The sequence below is a fragment of the Aythya ferina genome, assembly GCF_964211825.1.
Source record: "Aythya ferina genome assembly, chromosome: Z".
NCBI lineage: Eukaryota > Metazoa > Chordata > Aves > Anseriformes > Anatidae > Aythya > Aythya ferina.
Window position 1 is genome coordinate 30,607,854 of NC_140299.1, and position 22,017 is coordinate 30,629,870.

The 22,017-nt window shown below is 38.6% G+C and overlaps 1 protein-coding gene across 8 annotated transcripts in view; it reads left to right on the forward strand.

The window, feature by feature from the left end:
* KDM4C (lysine demethylase 4C) overlaps positions 1–22,017 on the forward strand; it is a 286,486-nt gene that overhangs the window by 1,678 nt on the left and 262,791 nt on the right. For all 8 annotated transcript variants that reach the window (XR_014687589.1, XM_084505428.1, XM_084505433.1 and 5 more), the window contains 3 exons: positions 6,585–6,744; positions 18,187–18,362; positions 20,861–20,975. Coding sequence is in view for 7 of the 8 variants with exons in the window: in XM_084505428.1 (XP_084361554.1) it covers positions 6,601–6,744; positions 18,187–18,362; positions 20,861–20,975 (435 nt within the window). In the remaining variant the exon portion in view is untranslated. The remainder of the gene's footprint in view (positions 1–6,584; positions 6,745–18,186; positions 18,363–20,860; positions 20,976–22,017) is intronic.

Sequence of the window (22,017 nt, forward strand, 5' to 3'; positions counted from 1 at the left end):
AAGAAAATCTGCGACTTAACGCCTAACTATTTAAAAACAAAGGGATTCGGTATATTTAGGACTTTCTCAGTTCGAATGGCGCTTGATTGGACTACTAAGTACCGCAGTTAACTTAGAAACTTCTGCTTTTTTCAGTAGGTGTCGTTTGCTAGTGTGTTTCTTCAGTATAATGCCGAATGAGGCATATGGTTTTGTTTAGGTTAGTTTTATGAAGGTCCTAGTCTCCCCCATCCTGAAAGCTACAGGCTCTTCAAACACATTTTCAGTGTACACGGAGCTTCCAGTATAACACATCTTGCTGTAATTAATATTCTAAGATTTTAATTCATATCTAGTGGAAACAACTTCCAAGGTAACTTGTTATTTCAGTATTTCATATTTCAAAACAAATGAGTGATATTTTGAATTATTTTCTTGGCTTTCATTTGGATTCAGAGACTGACTAATAATTAAGATATTTTGAAGAAATGCAGTGTTTTATACTTGAAGAAATCTAGTAGTTGTGTAATGAAATCACAATGAAGGTTTTCATAAGAAGTTGCTGAAACAAAGTCCAGAGTGCTTTATGAATGCTTATTGTAGTTTTGGTGTATAAATTGTTAGGACAGACTTTAGGTTTCTTAGGTGGTATCATATACTATATTGCATTCTGTTGTAAGCTTGAATTTTGCTCCAACTTTTTCACTTGTTTAAAATTGCGACAGTAGGCGTAGTGGGTAAGTTCATTGTCTGCATGAGTAGTCCTACTACTGACTTAGGCAAGCATTCATCTTTTTTATCCTTAATTCTGTTTAATTTTAACTGTTGGGATACAGTATATTTAGGGAAATATAAAATACAGTATATTTTAAGAACATATATATTTTTTAAGAAAATACACTGTACAACAGTAGATTAGAACAATTGCCAACATTTTTTACTTAAGACGTTCAGAGTTAGAATTAAGAACACGTCGTTTTGTGAAGGCTAAATATTGCAAGAAGTTCTTCAGTGTCTAACTGGTTTCACTTTGTGATTGTCAGGCATGACAGGATATACTTCATTGGCTGTTGGTGTTTTTAAAGGAGTTTCATGAACAAAATGTGCTCTAGTTCCTTTGTGACATTTCTGCATTTAGCATGTAGAATCGGTTGACTGAGGCTGTTGTGATTTATTTCAGTAGACTTAAGATTTTCTGCTGGGTTTTGTCTAATTAAAGTTTTAGTTGTTAGCAGATACCCTTTCTTTGGGAGAACCTTGGCAAACACGCCTGGTTTTAATAGATGCTTTATGGCAACGATTACACTGGTGGACCAGGTTTTGTTTCACTTTCACTGTTAGTTCTTTGCTTAAAAGGTAATTTATAAGTGGCTTAAGTTGTAAATGAGTCTATGGTTTTGGAGATCGGTAAATCGTTTTAGAAAAAAAAAAGATGGTAATTTTGATTCAAAATTAAAATTGAGATTAAGTTTAAAAGTCTGCAAACTGAGTTATGAATGAAAGAACAGAAATAAAACTTGAAGAGTTTTATCCCTAAGCATTAGGGATTTTCTTAATATTTCAGTTTAATTCCAATTTGGAGTATTTGATCTGAATAAATGATGGCAAATACTTCAAAAGTGAGACTTGTAGGAATATTTAAAGTTAGAGAAAATAGAAGAGGAAAATAACTGTTGTAACAGTTGTCAGTTTTAGTGCTGTAGGTATTCCTTATGCAAGTTGCTGACAGTGGGAAGCTCACAGTGTTCTCTTCCAACCCCTACAGTTCTGTGATTCTGTGATTCTCTTGTTCTCCCTGTGGAAGTCTCATCTAGATTTACTCAGATACAAAGCTTCACAGGCTGCTGCTATACAAATGTTAAATGTATGGTTTAACAAGTTCTTCCCTGAACTTTTTGCATCACAAAGTGATACTGTAGAGCTGCAAGTACAACATAGGCAGAGTGCTGGCCTTTTCTTCTTGCTGAAGCTTCACCTGCTAGAATATTGTAGATCAGAGCCAGCCTGCCAGTTCATTTTAGGCTGTCTGCCTCTGCTCTGGAAAAGGTGTATCGTTTTGGTGGCCTGTGATCATTTTGGAGCGAGGAGGCTCTTGGTTGCCTGAGCTGAGGATGTGCTTTCTCTGCTGCTGTGAGCGTTGTAGCAAACTGTGGAAGTGTCCAGTGACTATTCCATGCATGTGCTCTTAGTCAAGTAGTTCACTTCAGCGCGCGTACTTCCAAGTCACAACAGCAGGAGGGCACGTGTGACCCTTCCCTGGCTGCTTGGTATTGGGTCTCTGGTAATTTAGAACAAGATGTAAAGGTAGGGGAGAATTGCATGGCTTCTTTGAATTACAAAATCTTTAATGAGGGGTGAAATGCTCACGGGGAAGGTCACAATAGCAAGTCCTGCACTGTGGTGGTTCTACCTTGCTAGGCAGCTGAACTCCACCACGCTGCTCTCTCACTCCCCGTCCTCAGAAGAGGAGGGGAAGAAAAGGAAAGAAACATCTCATGAATAAGGATTATTTAATTAAAGGAAAAATAATTATTAAGGGAAAACTATTATTAATTAAAGAATTTAACTAAAGGGAAAGGGGAAAAGCGGGGGGGGACCACAAAGGCCATATGGAAATGCAGAGGAAAGAAATTACTCTCTGCTTCCCGCAAATGAGCGATGCTTGTCCACGTCCTTGAAGCAGGGCGTCAGCACACGTAGATACTGTTCGGGAGGACAGGAGACTTGATGTGGTGACGGCATTGCTCAGCAGCAGACACAACACTGGTGTGGTATCAGGGCTGCTCTGGCTGCATGTGCGAAGCACAGCGCGGTGTGGGCTGCTGCAGGGGAGTTAACTCCATCCAAGCCAGACCCAGTACCTGCACCCATGATGAAGTCTGTAGCTTCGGGGGTCCTCTGAGTGGCATGGGGGATGGGGAGAGACAGGGAGTAGTCTCCACAAACTGAGAAAAAAAGACAACATTTTTTACTTTGTCTTTGTCTTACTTTGTCCTGTCTTTGTTCTTCACCTGATAAATGGTTTACCATGTAATGGCAGCTTGTGAAAGAATATCACTGCTCACCTAGCATGTTCCTAAAAAGAATGCATGAGGTTTGATCTTAAGGAGTTCTGAAATCCAGAATGTTTGTGTACAAGAGTAGCTTCTGGGATGGGATCTGAAAAGGTGGTTAGTAATCTGCCGTAAAGCTAGGGAGCTTTTCCTGGGAGCTGCATTCAGTGTGAGAGATCTGGCAGGACTGTGTACAAAGTACCTTTAGGATGGAGATCACTTGTGGTATCCTCATCACAGCTGTGAATGCAAACAGCACGTCTGCCACCTGCTGTCTGTATCCCCAGCAATGTTATCGATGCTGCGTTATCAGTGAATATTCTTCTGAACTTCTAGGGGCTTGTCAGTTAGCTTTTCAAAAGCTGCTTTGTGATTTCTGTGAGGACTGCACCTACATTTGCAAATGCTGGTGCTCATTTGCGTGAATTCATGGTTTACTTCCATGTTGAATATTGCTTGTGGCTTTGGCACCCTTTTCCACTAACTGAGTAAATTGCTAAAACTAGTTAAGATCCAGAAATAGGATGTAAAGATGATTGGAATTAATGAAATGGATTTTCTGCAAGGAGACTAGGAGTCTTGAGCCTTGAAAAGAGATGACTGAATGATCTGATGGTAGAAATCTTCATGCTATGCATGGACTGAAAGTAATGGAAATGATAAACGATTGTTTACAGCATGCATGTGAGATGTCAGATGAAACTAGAAAGTGAAATATTTAAAGCATACCGGAGATCCTTCATTTAGTATATATTGATTGTGGAGGGCTTTGTCAAAAGTTTTTTTTTTTGAATATTAAAGGCCTACAAAGTTTCTAAGTCATGAGCAAAAAAAAAAATCAGCAACTCAAATGCAAAAATATCCTCTTTGCCTCTGTATTCCTTGAGCTGTGAATTGCTGAAGACTGAGATGTTATTCTGGAAAAGTATAAATATGAGCTACCCCTTAAACTGCTTTTTCTGAGAGACCTGCTGTTAGCATCTGTGGGAACTGGACAGGTTGGACTGGCTATTACTGTGCCTAGAGACTGTTACATGCTATACTCAGCTTGGACTACAGATTTCATGCTTTTGTTTTAATCAAAAGCTAAAACCTCTTGAAATACCGGTTGCAAATAAAAATGAGAAAAAAATATATATACTTTTTTATTACTCCGGATTAGTTCTTTTAAGACATTGTTGTGTGCTTTGAGCTTGGTGTGGGGGATGAATGTTTATAGAACTAATTAGGTCATTTTTCAGTTCAGTATTTATGCGTTCAAAATGGGTCACTTTTTGTGTTTTGGAAATAATTGCTTTAGGGGTAGTACTGTGACATAGAAATACAAACTTGAAATGAAGTTTGTCAAACTTCTTAGAGACTTATAGTGAAATTAAGATGACTCTAAGAGCTATAAAATAAGGTCACTTATCCAGATCTCATGTTCCTTAAGCTTTTGTAATTCATCAAATACTTTATATAATTTGTAATTTATATAAATATACATTTATAATTTATATAATACATCTAATACTGAGTAGAAGGGAAGGATCACCTCTCTAGATCTGCTGATGATCCTTTGCCAGTGCAGCCAGGATTAATGTTCTCAGCAGCAAGGGCATCCTACTGGCTCATGTTCAGCTTGGTGTCCACCAGGACCTCCAGGTCCTTTTCTGCAGAGCTGCTTTCCAGCTGGGTGGCCAACACTCTGTGTTGGTGCCTGGGGCTCCTCCTCTGTAGCTGGAGGTTCCTGTCAACTCACTTCTCCAGCCTGTCTGGGTCCCTCCGGGTGACTGTAAAGCCCTCTGCTGTATCAGAATACGAATACATAATGTTTGTATTCTCTGCAGTTATTATGGAATTAAGCAGAAGTAGTAGCTCTGAGGGTGGTTGGACAAAATTGTATGTCTGAGAGGTATTGAAGTATTGACACAACAGTTTATGGTTAACAATTCCAACTATTGTTTTTTGCAAAAGAATCTTTAAAGTTAATGCATGACTTTGTTTAGGAATTGTTAGGATTAGGAGTGCTTGACTTGTTACAGCCCAGTTAAGTGAATAAAATGGACATCTGACAAGTTCTTACCTTTCCAATGAAGGAAAGAATATTATTGATTAGTAAAGACAAATTCATAAGTGGGGCTGCTGAAGTTGCTTAGTTTTGGAAAACAAGAACAAACCTCCCCCCAAAAAGCATGAGTCAACTCCCTCTGCTTCTGCTTGAATCCCCCCAGAACTGAACTGACAATATTAGAAAACAGCAAAGAGTTTAGGGAAGGATATTAATCTCTGTGCTGTGATGAAAAACCTAATGACTGCAGTCTGTCTTGTATACATGTATAGTCAATGAAATAGGTTGAAGGTGTAAAATGAAAATTAATGAAATACCGTTACATTTCTTGCCAAGAAGAAATAGCAGGTTCTTTTAGAGGTGCTGTGTTTGTGGGTACTACACTCGTGTGCATGTACGTTTAATACACGTAAACCTGAAAGTCTAAAAGCTGATTAAGGAGAGATCAAATCTCCTGCTCAATTACCCTTTTTCAAGTATCACCTCATTGTCAGTGAAGAATTATAAATTGTAGCCATTGTATGCTGTGCTATGCAATGAAGGCAAGCATAACCTGTGAAATAAGTGGCTAATAGCTAACTCACAAGCAAAATTTAAGGTAACAAGGTGTGGCAACAAAACCATGGATGCATGTTTTGCAGATGGAGAAAAAGAGGAATGAGACAGCAAAATCACTAGAAAGTTAGCCAAAGCTGAGTTATTTGTATTTTGGAATAAGTTTTTTGTAAGATAAGGAAGTAAACAATAGGTTGTACTCCTTGTTGGCACGTGGTGAGGTAGAGTTGGAAATGACACCCGCTGAAGCTAAATTATATCTGTTAGTGGCACAAAGACCAGTCTTTTCATTATTTCTGTATCTTAGTATGAAACAAAAATATTTCTTTAACCATCCTTAATGTAGTCATGGAAATTAAGGGAAATGCCAGTCATCTTTCTGTATCTACTGCATGCATTGATTCTGCTGAAAAGGCTTTGGAGAATGAGGGGTGATACAATTGCTGTTGAAACACTGACGTGAATTAAAAAATCCAGGTGCTCTTTCCCTACATTTGCAGTGTGACTAAAAAGTCAGTAATCAATTTCCCCATGTGCTAAATGGGAGTAATGATATTTTATTACTAATGTAGTTTTGCTGCTCTAGGTTATATGTGTGTAATGTAATTGTCTACACAGAGAACCTGTGGATGGATCAACACAGGAAGTTGCTAGTATGATGTTAAATGATAACTTGAGAAAATCTGTTGTAAATTCAAACTGGTATGTTGCTTATGGTAGTGTCCCTCCTGGGTGAGGGCCAAGTAGTCTTCAAGGAGCAGGGAGAAAAAGTATATATCCTTTTTGTGCCTTTTATAGAAGCATGGGCAGGGGATTTTGAAAACCCTTTTCCAGTTTGAAACATACATTGAATCTCAAATATTGTTTAATAGAAGATTGTTCTCTTCAGTATATGTAATTATTTTGTTATTTTCAGTATATGTAATTATTGTTGTTTTATTTTTCAGTGGAAACTGAGCCACAATGGAGGCTGTCATCTCAGATAGTCCTCCAAACCCAAGTTGCAAAATCATGACTTTTAGGCCTTCGATGGATGAATTCAGGGACTTCAACAAATACTTAGCATACATGGAATCACAAGGCGCTCACAGAGCTGGAGTTGCAAAGGTATGTAGAAGGAAAATTGTTCCTAATGCACATTTTCCTAGTATTTTTATTTCACTGATTGCAAAACTTACCTCATTAGGACTTAACATTTTTTTTCCAAATGATTTTCAGTGAATACATACTACTCTATTTTTCTTATGCTTTGCAATATTTCTGTTTTATGGAAAATAATGAAGATACTGTTCTCTTTCCAACTTTCTGTTGTTTCTATCTTTACAATGGCAAAAGGCATCTCTTCCTAAGGCAGATCTAAACTATTTTTTTTGTAACGCAGAACTAAATAGGGAAGTGAGAGCATAACCTAGAAAATCCTTATCTATCTGATGTTGAATTCATTCCTTTGGGGTGGCATATAATTTCTCTGAAGTAGATAATCCCACTAGTCAGTGGTTACATATGTGAAGATAGTGAACCACTGATGGAATTTAAATTGTTTACTTTATAATGGTGATTGTGTTATATTTTTATTCTGGGAGTATCACTTAGATTGGAAAAGACCCTTAAGATCATCACGTCCAACCATCTACCTCACTGCCAACTCTTACCTCTAAACAATGTCCTTAACTGCCACATCCATATGTTTCTTAAATACCTCCTGGGACGGCAACTCCACCGCTTCTCTGAGCAGCCTGTTCCAGTGCCTAACCTGTGTGAAGGAACCCTTCCTGATAGCCAGTGTAAATCTCCCCTGGTGCAACTTGAGGCTGTTGCCTCATGTTCTTTCACTTGTCACGTGAGAAATGAGACTAACACCCACCTCACTGCAAACCCTTCCTGGTAGTTGTAGAGAGCAGTAAAGTCTACCCTCAGCTTCCTTTTCTTCAGACAAAGCATCCCCAGTTCCCTCAGCTACTCCTCATAAGTCTTATTTTCTAGACCCTTCAGCAGCTTCATTGTTCTCTGCACAAACTTCAGCAACCCAGTATCCTTCTTGTAGTGAGGTGACCAAAACTGAACACAGTACTTGAGGTTCAGTCTCACCAGTGCTGAGTGTAGAGGGGCAATCACTTCCCTAGTCCTGCTGGCCACCCTGTTTCTGATGCAGGCCAGGATGCCATTGGTCTTCTTGGTCACCTGGGCACACTGCTTGCTCATATTCACCTGGCTGTTGACCAGTATCCCTGGTCCTCTGCTGGGCAATTTTCCAGCCACTCTTCCCAGGCCTGTACGGCTGCTTGGGATTGTCACTGAACCCAGCACTTAGCCTTGTTGAATAGCATATAATTGGGTATGACCCAAGTCAATCCAGATTCTTCCATAGAGCTTTTCTACCCTTAAGCAGATCAGCCTGACATGGTGTCATCTACAAACTTACTGACAATTACACTCAGTCCCCTCATCCAGATCATTAATAAAAAAGTTAAACAAAACCAGCCGCAACACTGTGCCCTGGGGAACACCACTTTTGACTGACTGCCAACCAGATTCGACTCCATTCACAATGTCTCTTTGGGCTTGGCTGTTAAGCCATTTTTTTTGTCCAGTGAACAAGCAGTACATCGGTCCAAGCCACAAACAGCCTGTTTCTCTAAGGGACAGCTGTAGGAAACAGTATCAAATGCTTTGCCAAGGTCCAGGTAAAAAACTGCTGATGATCTGCTCCATGACCTTCCCTGGCACCGAGGTCAGAGTGGCAGGCCTGTAATTTGCCAGACCCCCTTTCCTGCCCTTCCTGTAGATGGGCATCAAACTCAAAAACCTCTGGTCAGCTGTGATTTCCCCTTTTTAGCAAGGACTGTTAGCAAATTATCGAATGTGGTTCAGTGAGCAGTTCTGCTAGCACCTTCAGCATCTTTGAGTAGATCCTATCTAGCCCTGTGGGTTATAGTGTTGTTGTGTAGTAGGTTGTTAACTATTCCCGTTTCAATTTTAAGGGCTTCATTCTGCTACCTGGTTTGGTCTTCCAGCTCAGCAGGCTTGGAACCTGCAGAACAGTTGGCCTGAGTAATAAAGGCTGAGGCAAAGAAGGCACTAAATACCTCAGCATTAAAGGCACTATCTACCATTGTATTGCCCTTCAAGCAATGGTATATCCAGGATCTTAGAGCAGGTATTCCTTCCCTAATGGAGAGTGACTGGCAGAGACAGTTACTTAATGTTACATCTTATTTGTACCTTACTGTTTTGTCACTTTTCAAACCAACTGCGCACAGTGAAAGTTTGGAAATCCAAGCTTAGTTATTTTAAGTAGCCACTGGGAACAGCTCTTTTCATCACTGGGTTTAAACTAATAGAGCAAAGTGAAAACATTTAAAAATTGAGAGGAGAGAAACAAACCTTCTGAGACACTGAACCATGCAAATTTTCAAAAACTTGTGGTTGATTTTCTTGCTGACTTCTGAGGGTGGGGTGCATATAGGTGATATTTTAAACCGTTCTCCACAAACAAGAGTAGAAATGTGATAGAAAAAACAGGAAAGCCTGAGCTCAATTTCCACGTGTTCAGCCATGCCATGGAACCTATTTGTATGTGTGGGAATGAGCTATTACAGACTTCTCATCTTGAACAGTGAAGTTAACAGCAAATTCATCATAGTGACATCTATTGCTCAACAGATCTACCCCATTAATGTGTATGAGGGCAGGAGATTCTGTCTGCCCAACAAGTTAACTAATCTTTTCTTGCAGTAGTATTAACAACAAAACTTTGTTTAGAAAGAAAATCAAGCTCATATTTCATCTTAAAGAAAAATGAAGTAAACTGTATATTTACCTCTTTGACAGTTCTCAAGAAATGCATAATCAGAGATGATACTATAATCCTTAAAAAGGCTATGCAAAGGTACGTTCTTATTGCTTAGATCATAATAAGAAGAGCTTCAGTTATTCCCTGTCATGAGGGTAGGAAGGCTCAGCAGAGGGATCTGGATAGGCTGGATTAATGAGCTGAGGCTGACTGTATGAAGTTCAACAAGGCTAAGTGTTGTGTCCCTTACTTGGGGCACAACAACCCCATGCAATGCTACAGGCTCGGGAGAGAGTGGCTGGAAAACTGCCGATCAGAAAGGGACCTGGGGGAATTGGTGGACAGTCGGCTGAATATGAGCCAGCAGTGTGCTCAGGTGGCCAAGAGGGCCAACAGCATCCTGGCTTGTCAGGAGTAGTGTGGCCAGCAGGTCTAGGGAAGTGATTGTCCCCCTGTACTCAGCTCTGTTCAGTTTTGGACCCCTCACTACAAGAAAAACATCGAGGTGCTGGAGCATGCCCAAAGAGCAGCGAAGGTGGTGAAGGGTCTAAAGAACAAATCTTAACATGGAGTGGTTGAAGGAGTTGGGGTTGTTTAGCTTGGAGAAAAGGAGGCTCAGGGGAAATCTTCTTGTACTCTGCAATTACCACAGACCCAGGAGACCACAGCAAGGTGGGGATCAGCCTCTTCTCCCAGGCACTAAGTGGTAAGACAAGGGGAAATGGCCTCGAGCTGTGCCAGGGGAGGTTTGGGTTGGATATTAGGAGAAAGTTCTACACTGAAAAGGTTGTGAGGCACTGGAATAGGCCACCCAGGTGTGTGGTTGAATCACCGTCCCTGGAGGTTTTCAAGAAACATGTAGATGTAGTGCTTAGTGACATGGTTTAATAGTGGATTTGGCAATGTTATGTTAAAGGTTGTACTTGATGATCTTAGAGGTCTTTTCCAACCTAAATGATACCATGATTTTTTGTGTGTTTGTGTGTGCTTGTTCTGTTCTTACCTGTTAAAGACTGAAGCAGCTAGAAACCTTGTTCAGTGTCTTCTTGGTGCAGGTTTTAAGCACTCCTCTGAGGCTGCTTGTATACTTAAGACTGAGTAGGTGTCTAAAACTTAAGTCCAGTGCACTAGCCATTTGTGTGTATGTACTTTAGGATGTCTTAGGAAAGAATTTCTTGGCACTCTTGGTTGCAAAATTTCAGCCACTAAAAGTGAAGAAAGATAATGAATTTGTCTTTTGAAATAATGGAAAGATTGTATGTTTTCAGTTCATTGGTTGAAGACGTGATGACTGGGGCTTCAGTGATTGTTCTCATTTGTTTTCTTATCTCTGTTTTGGTTTCTTGTCTGTCATCCAGCAATTAAACGAAGGTGTAAAGCTAGATGATATAAATATCAAGAAAATATGCTGTCACTTACAGTGTCATTTAGTGCTTAATGTGTTTGGCTTTGTAGATTTTTAACTTTTCTGTAAAAATTATGAAGTTGAAACACCTTAAAGGAACACTGTAATGAGGCAAACTAGTAGTAATCTTTTAAGTTTAGGCATATAAATGTGTGAACATAACTGTTTTTAAATACTAGATGAAACAGTGATTTCCAGCAGATATCTTAGTATTTTAAAGAGTAGTAGTGTAGATGTTGGCTGTGGAATGGATGCAAGCATATAACATACCTAATTTTAACACTAGCCTAGTCAAAATAGAATCTGTGAAATGGCAATTATGACAATAAAATAACAGAGGTCAGGCTGTGGTCTTTACTTATTCTTTGATATTTACCCTGGTGCAATGCTGCGAGACTGTATATTAGAGTCCTGTAACTGAGTTGAAAACGAGTGGGGAATACATTTTAGTAATGAAATACTTCAGAGCTGTAACATGTTTCAGGATTAGGATGAAGAGTAGGTGGTAAATTTTAGGTTGTATATCTAGCTAATGCTTTTTGAACTATATTAATTCTTAAATTTTCAAGGTGTGTTTTTTTCATAGGTACTTAAATACAGAATGAAACCTGAAAATTATTTCCTGACAAGATGATGTGCTGCTTCCTCAAGGGCAAAACTTCCATTTGTTTTTGCCATCACCGAACTACAGCTATTTATTTTGTAGCTTTACCTTGACTATGCCATTCTTGCTTCACTTCTGAATTAGGTGATTATTAGATCTCACTAGCAGATAGTAGACACGGAAAAACTTGGCTACAGATGACTGTTCTCTCAAATTTCACACGTGTACAATTAAGAGAAGCTGGAAATTAACTTAGTCTGAAAAATAAATCCAAGATTTGATTTTTCAGAGTTTGATACTACTCTCATAGTTCTTGGAAAGTCATACAGTTTCTTCTGAAATCAGTAAAACTGAACATATGTTTAGGGCAGTATTTGGCTATGTACTCATGGATTTGTGATAGTTTCATAGTATATTTGGGATTAGTTTAAATTTAATGCCCCTATGCTTGTATGACTGAAAATGTATATGTACTCACTTTTCTTCATATAGCCCTGGTACAACTAGTCTGTGGGGGGGAAATCTTTTGGAATTAAATGGATATATCTAGATTGGTAGGATTTTCCTCCCATTCCATCTGTCAGAGATCAAAACTATTTGTGAAGCTCTTCTCCATAGGACGGGTTCTAATGATTTCCAGGCGCACATAAATTACCTTTCTGTCTGTATTTATATGCATACAGGACCTGGGTTTACAGAACACCTGGACTAATGTATATAATAAGGGAGTAATAAAACCTTTAAAAAATGTATCACGTTTCAGTTCTACTGTGACTGCGGGAAGGGCATTTGTAACCATGACATATGTAGGTCTGTTTTCACCTTTCTCTGCTTGCTCTAGAAATAGTGGTTAAAGCATCTTTAGCTGTTACTACCCTGCTAGTTAGTTGATGCATATTATATAGTTGTCTTAGCACTTTATATGTTCTGATTTTTCACTGTATTTTTAAAAGATATATATATATATTATATATAAAACCTCAACAAACCAAGGAACTAATTATTTTTCAATACAAATCTTAGGAAGTCAGTAATTCATACGGCAAAAGTTGAAGGGATGCTTCCTGAGTTTTGGAAGTTGGACTTCAAAAGAACAGGGATAAAATAATCTCTTCCCTTTCGATGGTAATATAAAATAAACTCAGGAACTAATTGATAGCAACTATAGAACTACAGGATTTATCATCTCGTGTGAATGCAAAGAGAATAGATTGCAAGAAGAGCTTTGTGCAGTAACAGTCATTTAACCTCTGAACAGGGATCGTAAGCAGAGCATGCATACAGTTTACGTAACACTTCAGGTTATATATGAAGATGGGGGGGGAAAAAAGACTACCTCTTACCTGCGTGCAGAAGAATATGTGTATATAAAAGAGGATGAAATGAATGTAAGGCTTGTACATACTATAAGGGGAAAAATAAAATGTAGTATGCTTTGGTTGGGATGGCATGAAGTAAATGTGTCTGAAGAAGGTATGTCAAAGCTTACAGACTTGGAAAGTGGTGAATCACAGAATTGAAGGGGTTGGAAGGGACCTCGAAAGATCATTGGGTCCAACCCCCCTGTCAAAACAGGTTCCTTAGAGCAGGTTGCACAGGTAAGCGTCCAGACGGTCCTTGAATATCTCCAGAGAAGGAGACTCCACAACCTCCCTGGGCAGCCTGTCCCAATGCTCTGTCACCCTCACCGTAAAGAAATTCTTTCGCATGTTGGTGTGGAACTTTTTGTGCTCCATCTTGTGATCATTACTCCGTGTCCTGTCCCCGCAAACCACTGGAAAGAGGCTGTCCAAATCCCTCTGTCTCCCACACCTCAGGTATTTATACACATTGATGAGATCCCCTCTCAGTCTTCTTTTCTCCAGGCTGAACAGACCCAGGTCTCTCAGCCTTTCTTCATAAGGAAGATGCTCCAGGCCTCATATCATCTTTGTGGCCCTCTGCTGGACTCTTTCCAGGAGATCCCTGTCTTTTTTGTACCAGGGAGCCCAGAACTGGACACAGTACCCTGGGTGAGGCCTGACCAGGGCAGAATAGATGGGGAGGATCACCTCCCTTGACCTGCTGGCCACACTCCTTTTAATGCACCTCTGGATCCCATTGGCTCTCTTGGCCACGAGGGCACAGTGCTGGCTCATGGTCAACCTGTTGTCCATTAGGACCCCCTCCTTCTCCTCAGAGCTCCTCTCTAGCAGGTCATCCCCCAGCCTGTACTGATACATGTGGTTGTTCCTTCCCAGGTGCAGGACTCTACACTTGCTCTCATTAAATCTCATTTGGTTTCTTCCTGCCCGTCTCTCCAGCCCATCCAGGTCTCGCTGAATGGCAGCACAGCCTTCTGGCGTGTCAGGCACTCCTCCCAGCTTTGTGTCATTGGCATGCTTGCTGAGGGCAGACACTATTCCCTCATCAAGGTCATTGATGGAGATGTTGAACAAGACCGGACCCAGCACCAGCCCCTGGGGAACACCGCTAGGCACAGGTTTCCAGCCAGACTCTGCGCTGCCGATCACCACCCTCTGACCTCGGCCAGTCAGCCAGTTCTTAACCCGCTTTACTGTCCACTCCTCTATCCCACACTTTCTCAGCTTTGCTATCAGGATGTCATGGGAGACAGTATCAAAAGCCTTGCTAAAGTCAAAGCAGATGACATCCACTGCTCTGAAAAAAAAACATACAAACAAAAAACAAACAAACAAAAAAAAATCCACAAAACCCATGTATGTGGGGCTGAGGAAACTAGTAGAGAATCAAATGACAAGTTTCTGAATGACTGCACTACTGAAGGATAAACGAGTAAAATTACATATTTAGTAAAGCTAAGTCAGGTACGCAAAAGGAAAATAGAAGTCTGTGGGTTGTATTTGAATGTGGTGTAGGGTGGCTGGGCTATAAAGCATTTTTGCTATTGTGTGCATGGGGAGAAGACAAGATTGCAACTGTGTAAAGTCAGGTTAGAATTTTGTGTTAGAAAGATTGTAATTCTACTAAGACAGTATAAGCCACAAATGTAAAAGGAAAAACATAAAGGGTTTAAGATTTTAGTGAAACAGTGACAAAGGTTGCCAACCTGTGTGGTGTGGCTGACTTGGAGGAAAGGGACGCTGTCCAGAGGGACCTGGATGGGCTTGAGAGGTGGGCTTGTGTGAATGAACCTCAGGAGGTTCAACAAGGCCAAGTGCAAGGTCCTGCACCTAGGTTGATGCAGTTCCAAGCACAGGTACAGGCTGTGTGATCGAGAGCAGTTGTGTGGAGAAGGACTTGGGGGTACTGATGGACGAAAAGCTTACCATGAGCCAGCAATGTGCACTTGCAGCTCAGAAAGCCAATTGTATACTTCAAAAGAAGCATAGGCAGCAGGGCGAGGGAGGTGATTCTCCCCCTCCACATTGCTCTTATTAGACCGCACCTGAAGCCCTGTGTTCAGCTCTTCGGGGGCCTGCAGCGTAAGAATGATGTGGACATGTTGGGGCTGTTCCGGAGGAGGCCCACAAAGACGATCAGAGACCAGTGAATTCTGGCTGAGTGAGCTGGGATTGTTCAGCCTGGAGAAGAAAAAGCTCTGAGGAGATCTTGTGGAGGCTTTTCTGTACTTAAAGGGGGAAAGCTGGGGAGGGACTCTTTATCAGGGGTGTGCTGATAGGGCAAGGGATAATAATTTTAAACTAAAAGAGCGTAGATTTACATAAGATGTTTGGAAGAAATTCTTCTCTCATAGGGTAGTGAGGCGCTGGCACAGGCTGTCCAGAGAAGGTGCGGATGCCCCATCCCTGGAGGTGTTCAAGGCCAGGCTGAATGGGGCTTTGGGCAACCTGGTCTGGTGGGAGGTGTCCCTGCTCATGGCAGGGGGGTTGGAACTGGTTGATCCTTAAGGGTCCCTTCCAACCCGAGCCATTCTGTGATTCTGTAAAGTTCCTATTACTATGCATGAAATAAACAATTGAGGCACTGCAGGAACAATATTAAAGCCATTCCCAGAGTAGATGATGCACTATGGCATCCCTAGAGCAAATCAGCTAAAAATCTTCATTAGGTTTTTGGAAGTCTGGAATGAATTCTAGGCATAGATAATATATTTTAGTCTTACTTTTACAGAGGATTTTGAACTTAAAAAGGAAAGTCAGGAATGAAAGCAATAGAAATGAAAAACAAGGCACACTGATAGGTTAGTTGCTCTTTCTGGAGAAAGAAGTGTTTTGGAGCCTGAAACTGAATTCACGTAGAGTGAAACAGTTAAATGAATTTGCAATCAAATTGGCAAGTAGAAATGTGATTTTGGAACACGGCACTGAAAATGTGTTGGCTAGCAGAAGCAAAAAAAACTTTTTAAGAAAATTTTGGATGAAACTAGCTACTGGGACATAGTAGCCAGTGCCATTCATAATTGAATGTAGGTCAGATTACCAATATATGAAAGAGGATTTAACAGAAATTTTATGCATTAGTAGCACTCCGAAATAACCTAATTTCTACAAATGTGCAGCTTTCATGGAGGAGACTGAGTGGTACTTGTTAACTATGACATCCCTTATATAAATATGAATACTTAACACATTGAGTAACGCAACGTAGTGTTATTATGCCTAGGCTGTTTGCTGTATGTATGTATATAAATTGAGAAAGCCTTGCCTTAGTTTTTCCTTTTTATATTTGAGTATTGCCTTAGTTTTTCCTTTTTATATTTGAGTATTGAACTAATTGGTTAATGACTTTGATATAGGTTGCCTCCATGTCATAAACCTAACTTGCCTGACTTCAAAGAGGGTATTCTTTTTAAAAGGAGTGTGGAGAGGCTTTGTTAGGATGGATCAGTGGTAAAAAAAAAAAAAAAAAAAAAAAAAAAAATACAGAGACTTAGTCATTATTTTCAACCTTGATACTGACTGTGACTGTGTGTCATTTTGGACACGATGCTTTTAATATTTCTACTTCTGGCCATGACCTTTGTTAGAAAATGTAAACTCTTTGTGTTGGAGACTCTATTTTCATTTAAAATGATGTTTAGCATATCAGTGCTCACACAATTCTAATGACTACTCTAACTACAACAGTAATAAATGTATTCCAGCTGAAAGTGGATATTTTGAACCAGTATTCACAAAAATGTTTTTATTTCTTAAAACACACTGACCTTGAATTAAATAAGATGATGCAAATTTTGCTTTTCAGTATTCATCTAGTTGAGCCAAACGTACAAGTTCATGCTTAATAATCATGAAAATGGAAATCTCTGTGCACATATTTGATTTATATGCATATATTCTGAATGCATGAGTACTTTGCTTCCAAACTAACATTCTGTATTTTGCTGATGGGAGTATAACTTAAGATTTGTGTGAAAGAAATAAGTAGAAATCACAAGATGACACCCTTACTTTTTCTCTAAAAGCCAAAAACACTGAAACAAGCTCTTGAGTCTCTGTACAGGTAAAGTCATATGGTAGTTGAGAAGGAAAACAAGGATTTCCATCCATGTGAAAACTGGATAAAGAAAAAGTTTGTTTAAAGTAAAAATGTTAGGTATGGAAGTACATTACTACCTGATAATTTTTCTTTAGCTTGGTGTATCTACTTTAGTATGTACTTGCTACCAGTGCATATTGGTGTTGACAGGGTTTCTTTGAGGGATAGACTGTTGGGTACATGTGCCTTATAATCTGCACACGTCTATTTGTTTTCAAAAGGTAGCAAATGATCTCAGGATCTAGGTGATTTTTTAATTATTTTTAATCTTTTTTAGGGTTTTTACTTTTTGTGATTGATGTCATTACAATCTCTAATGACAAGTGGAGCAAAGTATACATCATTCAGCCTTTTTGGCAAGTAAAATTAAAGTAAGTCACAAACAAACAAACAAAAAAGTAAACAAAAACAACAAAAGCCCCTCCCGATTTGTTTTAAAACTTGTGATTTCAAATTTAGAGATTTTTGTTTTGTTTTGTTTTCAGATTATACTTAAACAGAACATTAAAAATTACACAGGCTGTTAAAGAGTGCTTCTGTGACTACAGGCTCCTTTGAAATTTCTAATGGCTCTAATTGTAACACTAATAGCTACTGAGGAGTTTTTGTAGACTTTGGACAGCTCTCTGATATCTAAAATAAGTGTTAACTTTACAATTGGTTAATCTGCACATAGCTTTAATATTTAATTATGAGCTTTAAATTATGTTAATATAAAACCAGTATATCTTAATGAGTCCAAACTCCTACTATAATAGAGTTGTACCCTGCAGTTTTATGTGAGTTACACAGACAACAGTTATCTGAAATAGCTGGAATTTTAAAAATTTTTCAGTAAAAAAATGCAATTATTCATACTGTATACACCAAACAACTTTTGGGCAAAGGACTGTCAAGTGTGTATGAATCTATTTTTTTATACTGAGGATAACAATTTTGTATCAGAGCACGCAATCCTTGTGCATTATAAGCCTTTCTGACTGTTAAAATTATGTATGTGTATGTCTGCACAGCTTCACGATTGAGTTGCTGTGGATTAGTGAGTTGGTGCTTGTGAACTGAGGAAAGGAAGGTCATGCTATGGCTATTTTGAATTGCTTTTTGTATCATCTAGGAGCATTTGCATGGTAACTTAGTTATATGAAGCATTGGTAAGCAGTAAGTTCATCATGTAGGCATATTTGACCATTTCTTTGGATTTTCCAGAATGTTTTGAATTGGTATGGCAACTGTTGACATTCACGTACGTTTGTTTGTTTTTTTTTTTTTATTTTGAATTTTTAGGTTATCCCACCAAAAGAGTGGAAGCCAAGAAAACATTATGATGATATTGAAGATTTGGTAATTCCTGCTCCAATTCAGCAGATGGTCACGGGCCAGTCAGGGCTCTTCACACAGTATAACATTCAGAAAAAGCCAATGACAGTGAAGGAGTTCAAGCAGCTGGCCAACAGTGACAAGTATGTATATGGCGGCCCTTACTTAAAGTGAAAAAAGTTTATCTGTTCCTATGATGTGATTTCTTTGAGGAGTGATATTCTGTTAGTGTTTTTTATTTATTTACTCACTTGATATTTTCCTGTCTTTTAAGTTGTGGAAGAATACCACAATATGAAGTTTCCATTTTTCTGTTGTTGAAAGTGGCTTGTACTGCGGTAGCAAGAAGGCTAAAAAACCTGAGACATGATGTTTTCTTTTTGTTCTCTACCTGTTTTTCTGTCTGTTCCAACAAACACATATCTTGGAAATAATGAAGGTCATACAGACCCAGTTTTATTTTTAATACCTTTATTAATGTGTAATATTTACTTATTTGGCCTAGGTACTGGAATGACCTAGCATTTAATTCTGGAAAAAAAAAACACACCCCAAGGTATTTTTAAACTCACGTCAGATTTTTTTTTTAATTTTATTTTTTTTTTTACTAATGCAAGAGAATGCATCTGCTCATAGTGAACCTCCATGTTCTGCTTATGGCAAAATGGCTATTAAGGTAGGAAAAAAGGGTACCATGAAGGGCTCAGCAGTATACTAAAAAGCTTCAAAGTGTTGGGCATTCCAAGAGGGAAGGTAAAAGAATAAATTCTTCCTCATTACTTCCTGTAACCTGATGGGAAGTGGTTTCTGTATGGTGACTCAAAGAGTCTTAGAGACAAAATGTATTTGAACGTAATGAATTAGAGAAAGCAATATAACACTGGACTGGTTTGAAGGAAAATTTCTCTTACAAGTTAATTTAAGAAGTTAAAAGATATGGAGAGAAACCAAGATCAGGAAAAATGGGTGGATGAAGAGCTCTTAAAGAGGCTTCTCAGCAGATGTTCCATAATATCCATACCTTTGTAAAAGTGCAAAACTGATCTCCGTTTTGAATTAAAAAAAGGATCAGTATGTTTTTTCCACATATTTCTTGTGAAAAACTGATGCTATCACATTTGGAGTTTTCTTTTACTGATAAGTAGGAATGGAAATGTGTTTTGTAGTTCTACGAATTATTTGTTCATTAACTGTTAGAGGAAAGAATGAAGTACAAAACCTCTGTAGTATGTGAAGAAAATTATTCCTATGTTATATATTCGTATATATATACATTAGATTAGCCTATGATAAAATGAGAAACACAAATTTCTTGAAATAGGTTTGAGAATGCATAATACCTGTGAAGACTACTTATGTATCATGATGTTAGTTATGTTTATTTTATTTCTTATCATTCAATATATTTTGGAAGCATATCTGATTTCAGTTTTCGTACTTGTTTTACTGAAAGCAGTTTATGACTTCATAATTAAAATTAAGAACATTTGGGAAGACCTGTATTACTAGCTGTGTGTCTTTTTCTGAATATTTGTAACTGCTCTTGAGAAAATGTCATATAACCTCTTATCTCCTAATACAGGCTATTTTTCTTAAACTGTTAAGCAGCCAGGAGACCCTATTCTCCTATAAAAAGACTTCTGTTCCTTAATAAAGAAAGCTTCTCTGTTATGGACAGCTGCTTTTCCTGAGAATTGTGATGCCATCCCTTTCTTTTAGGAAAGAGGGAAGAGCTATGAGCATCTGAATGAAAATAAACATTTTATTTAAAACAATTGTGTGTGCCCAGTCTAATGCATTGCATCTTTTATTTGTTTAGGCATTCTCAATTCACCACTTAACCAAGGTGCTTCTCCACTGTGTTTTCTGAGAAATATGGGCATACCTGCATTCCATAATTGAGATACTTGTTAAGCTTAGTTCATGTATCCATTTCACTCAGATCCAGTCAGAAATACTGGCTGATTTCTGGAGCCATATCATGAGAAATGATTGCAACAGCAACTCTGTTGCTGAGAATACTTCAAGATGTGTTCTGTTAACTAGTTCTATTTGCTTTCTTAAATATCTTGTTTTCATTGCATGAGAGAAGTTTTGGTACCACTGTTTGAAATATTCCTTCTCTTAAAAGCTTTTCCCAGGGGAGGAGGAAGAGAGCAAAGTACTGTTTTTGTCTGGCACAGCTGCTGCTTGGATGAAGTAGTACATTAGAATTATTTCAGGGGAACTTGTGCAGGCCCTGCCTCTGACTTTGGAGAGCTAGTATTGAGGCAGAAAAATAGCAAATACTTGTCAATTGTCAGAGAAGTGGCTCTTCCATATGTGTTTTTTGCTGAAGATAAACCAAAAGAAGGGTCTCAGTCTGATGGCAATCAGGACATGTTCTGTTTAGCTGCTGGAGATTGAAGAAAATACTGTGTGGGTAGGTGTATAACTTCAATGACTGCAGCTGCCATGTAAGGAAGTTACATTCTGTGGTAAACTATGAAACGAGGAATTCGAGTAGTAGTCGCTCTCTTTAAGGGGATTTGAAATAATGATCTCTTAGAATTCAGCTTGTAGGATCAAAAAAGCATAGTCCATCGTGAAGGAGGTTGTTGAAAGACTATGCTGAACATTTGCCTTACCTCTTCTTCTGCAGATACTGCACCCCAAGACACATAGCTTATGAAGACCTGGAGCGTAAATACTGGAAGAACTTGACTTTTGTGGCACCAATTTATGGAGCAGATATCAATGGAAGCATTTATGATGAAGTATGCATAGCTTTTTATGAAGTTTCTCTTCTAGCCCCCTCTTAACGGGTAGTATACTTAGAGGATACATTCCTGTTTTGTGGCTGAGAATCTGTCTTGTTGGAATCTTTATGTTACTTACTTCAAAGACTCCAAGCAAGGTTGAAATTAACTGTACGTCTGCAAAGACACTTCTATCCTTAGACAGTAGGATTTTGATATTCTTCCTGGTCATAAGACTGCCCTTTTGTCACTTGAAACTCTCCAGGGCTTTGAGATGCTTTCCTGTTAATATATTTATTAACATTTCAGTATGCATCCCATACTGTGTACCTGTGTGAAAATTTAGTAATATTTTAAATAACTTTAAAATTAAAAGTACTTTAAAATTTAAAATTAAAATTAAAATTAAAAAACTTGATTTATTTCATTGAGGAAAAATGATAGCTGTACTTCCTACATGTTTGGAATGTCTCTGGTTTCTGTGAAATGAGCTTATGATTACTGTATACTTCTAAATTAAGATAGACAAAAGAAGTGAGCTTCATAAGGAAATGAGTTTTACTGGATACTTGCGAAGATCTCCATGAATAAAAAGGGACGTAACACGCATCTTACTACCAGAATTACAGAAGATCCATTGGTATCAAACTGGCTATATAAGCAGCAATAGGAACTAGATAAATAGGATTATTTAAGTAATGAGATGAATAGAGGAAACATTAGTGTTTCAAACAATGTTTGAAGTTTACAAAACACAGGATTAACTTTTATCCAGGGGAGCCTGTCTTCTGTAGAGTTCTTCAGTTGTCATGTCCTATGTAACTCCCCTTTCCAATCATTTAAAAAAAAGGTAGAATTTCCCTGTGGCAGATGGTCTGAGGCCCTACTAATATTTCATATTTCTTCACAGAAGACAAATTACTGAAAGACTCTTTTGTCCAAAGATAAATGCAGTCAGTCAAGCTAGTTTAAGGCAATTTCTTTTTTTTTTTTTTTTTTTTTTTTACTTTTTAAAGAAATATATAAATAAATGTCGAGTGATCTTTTGTTTAGTGACAGC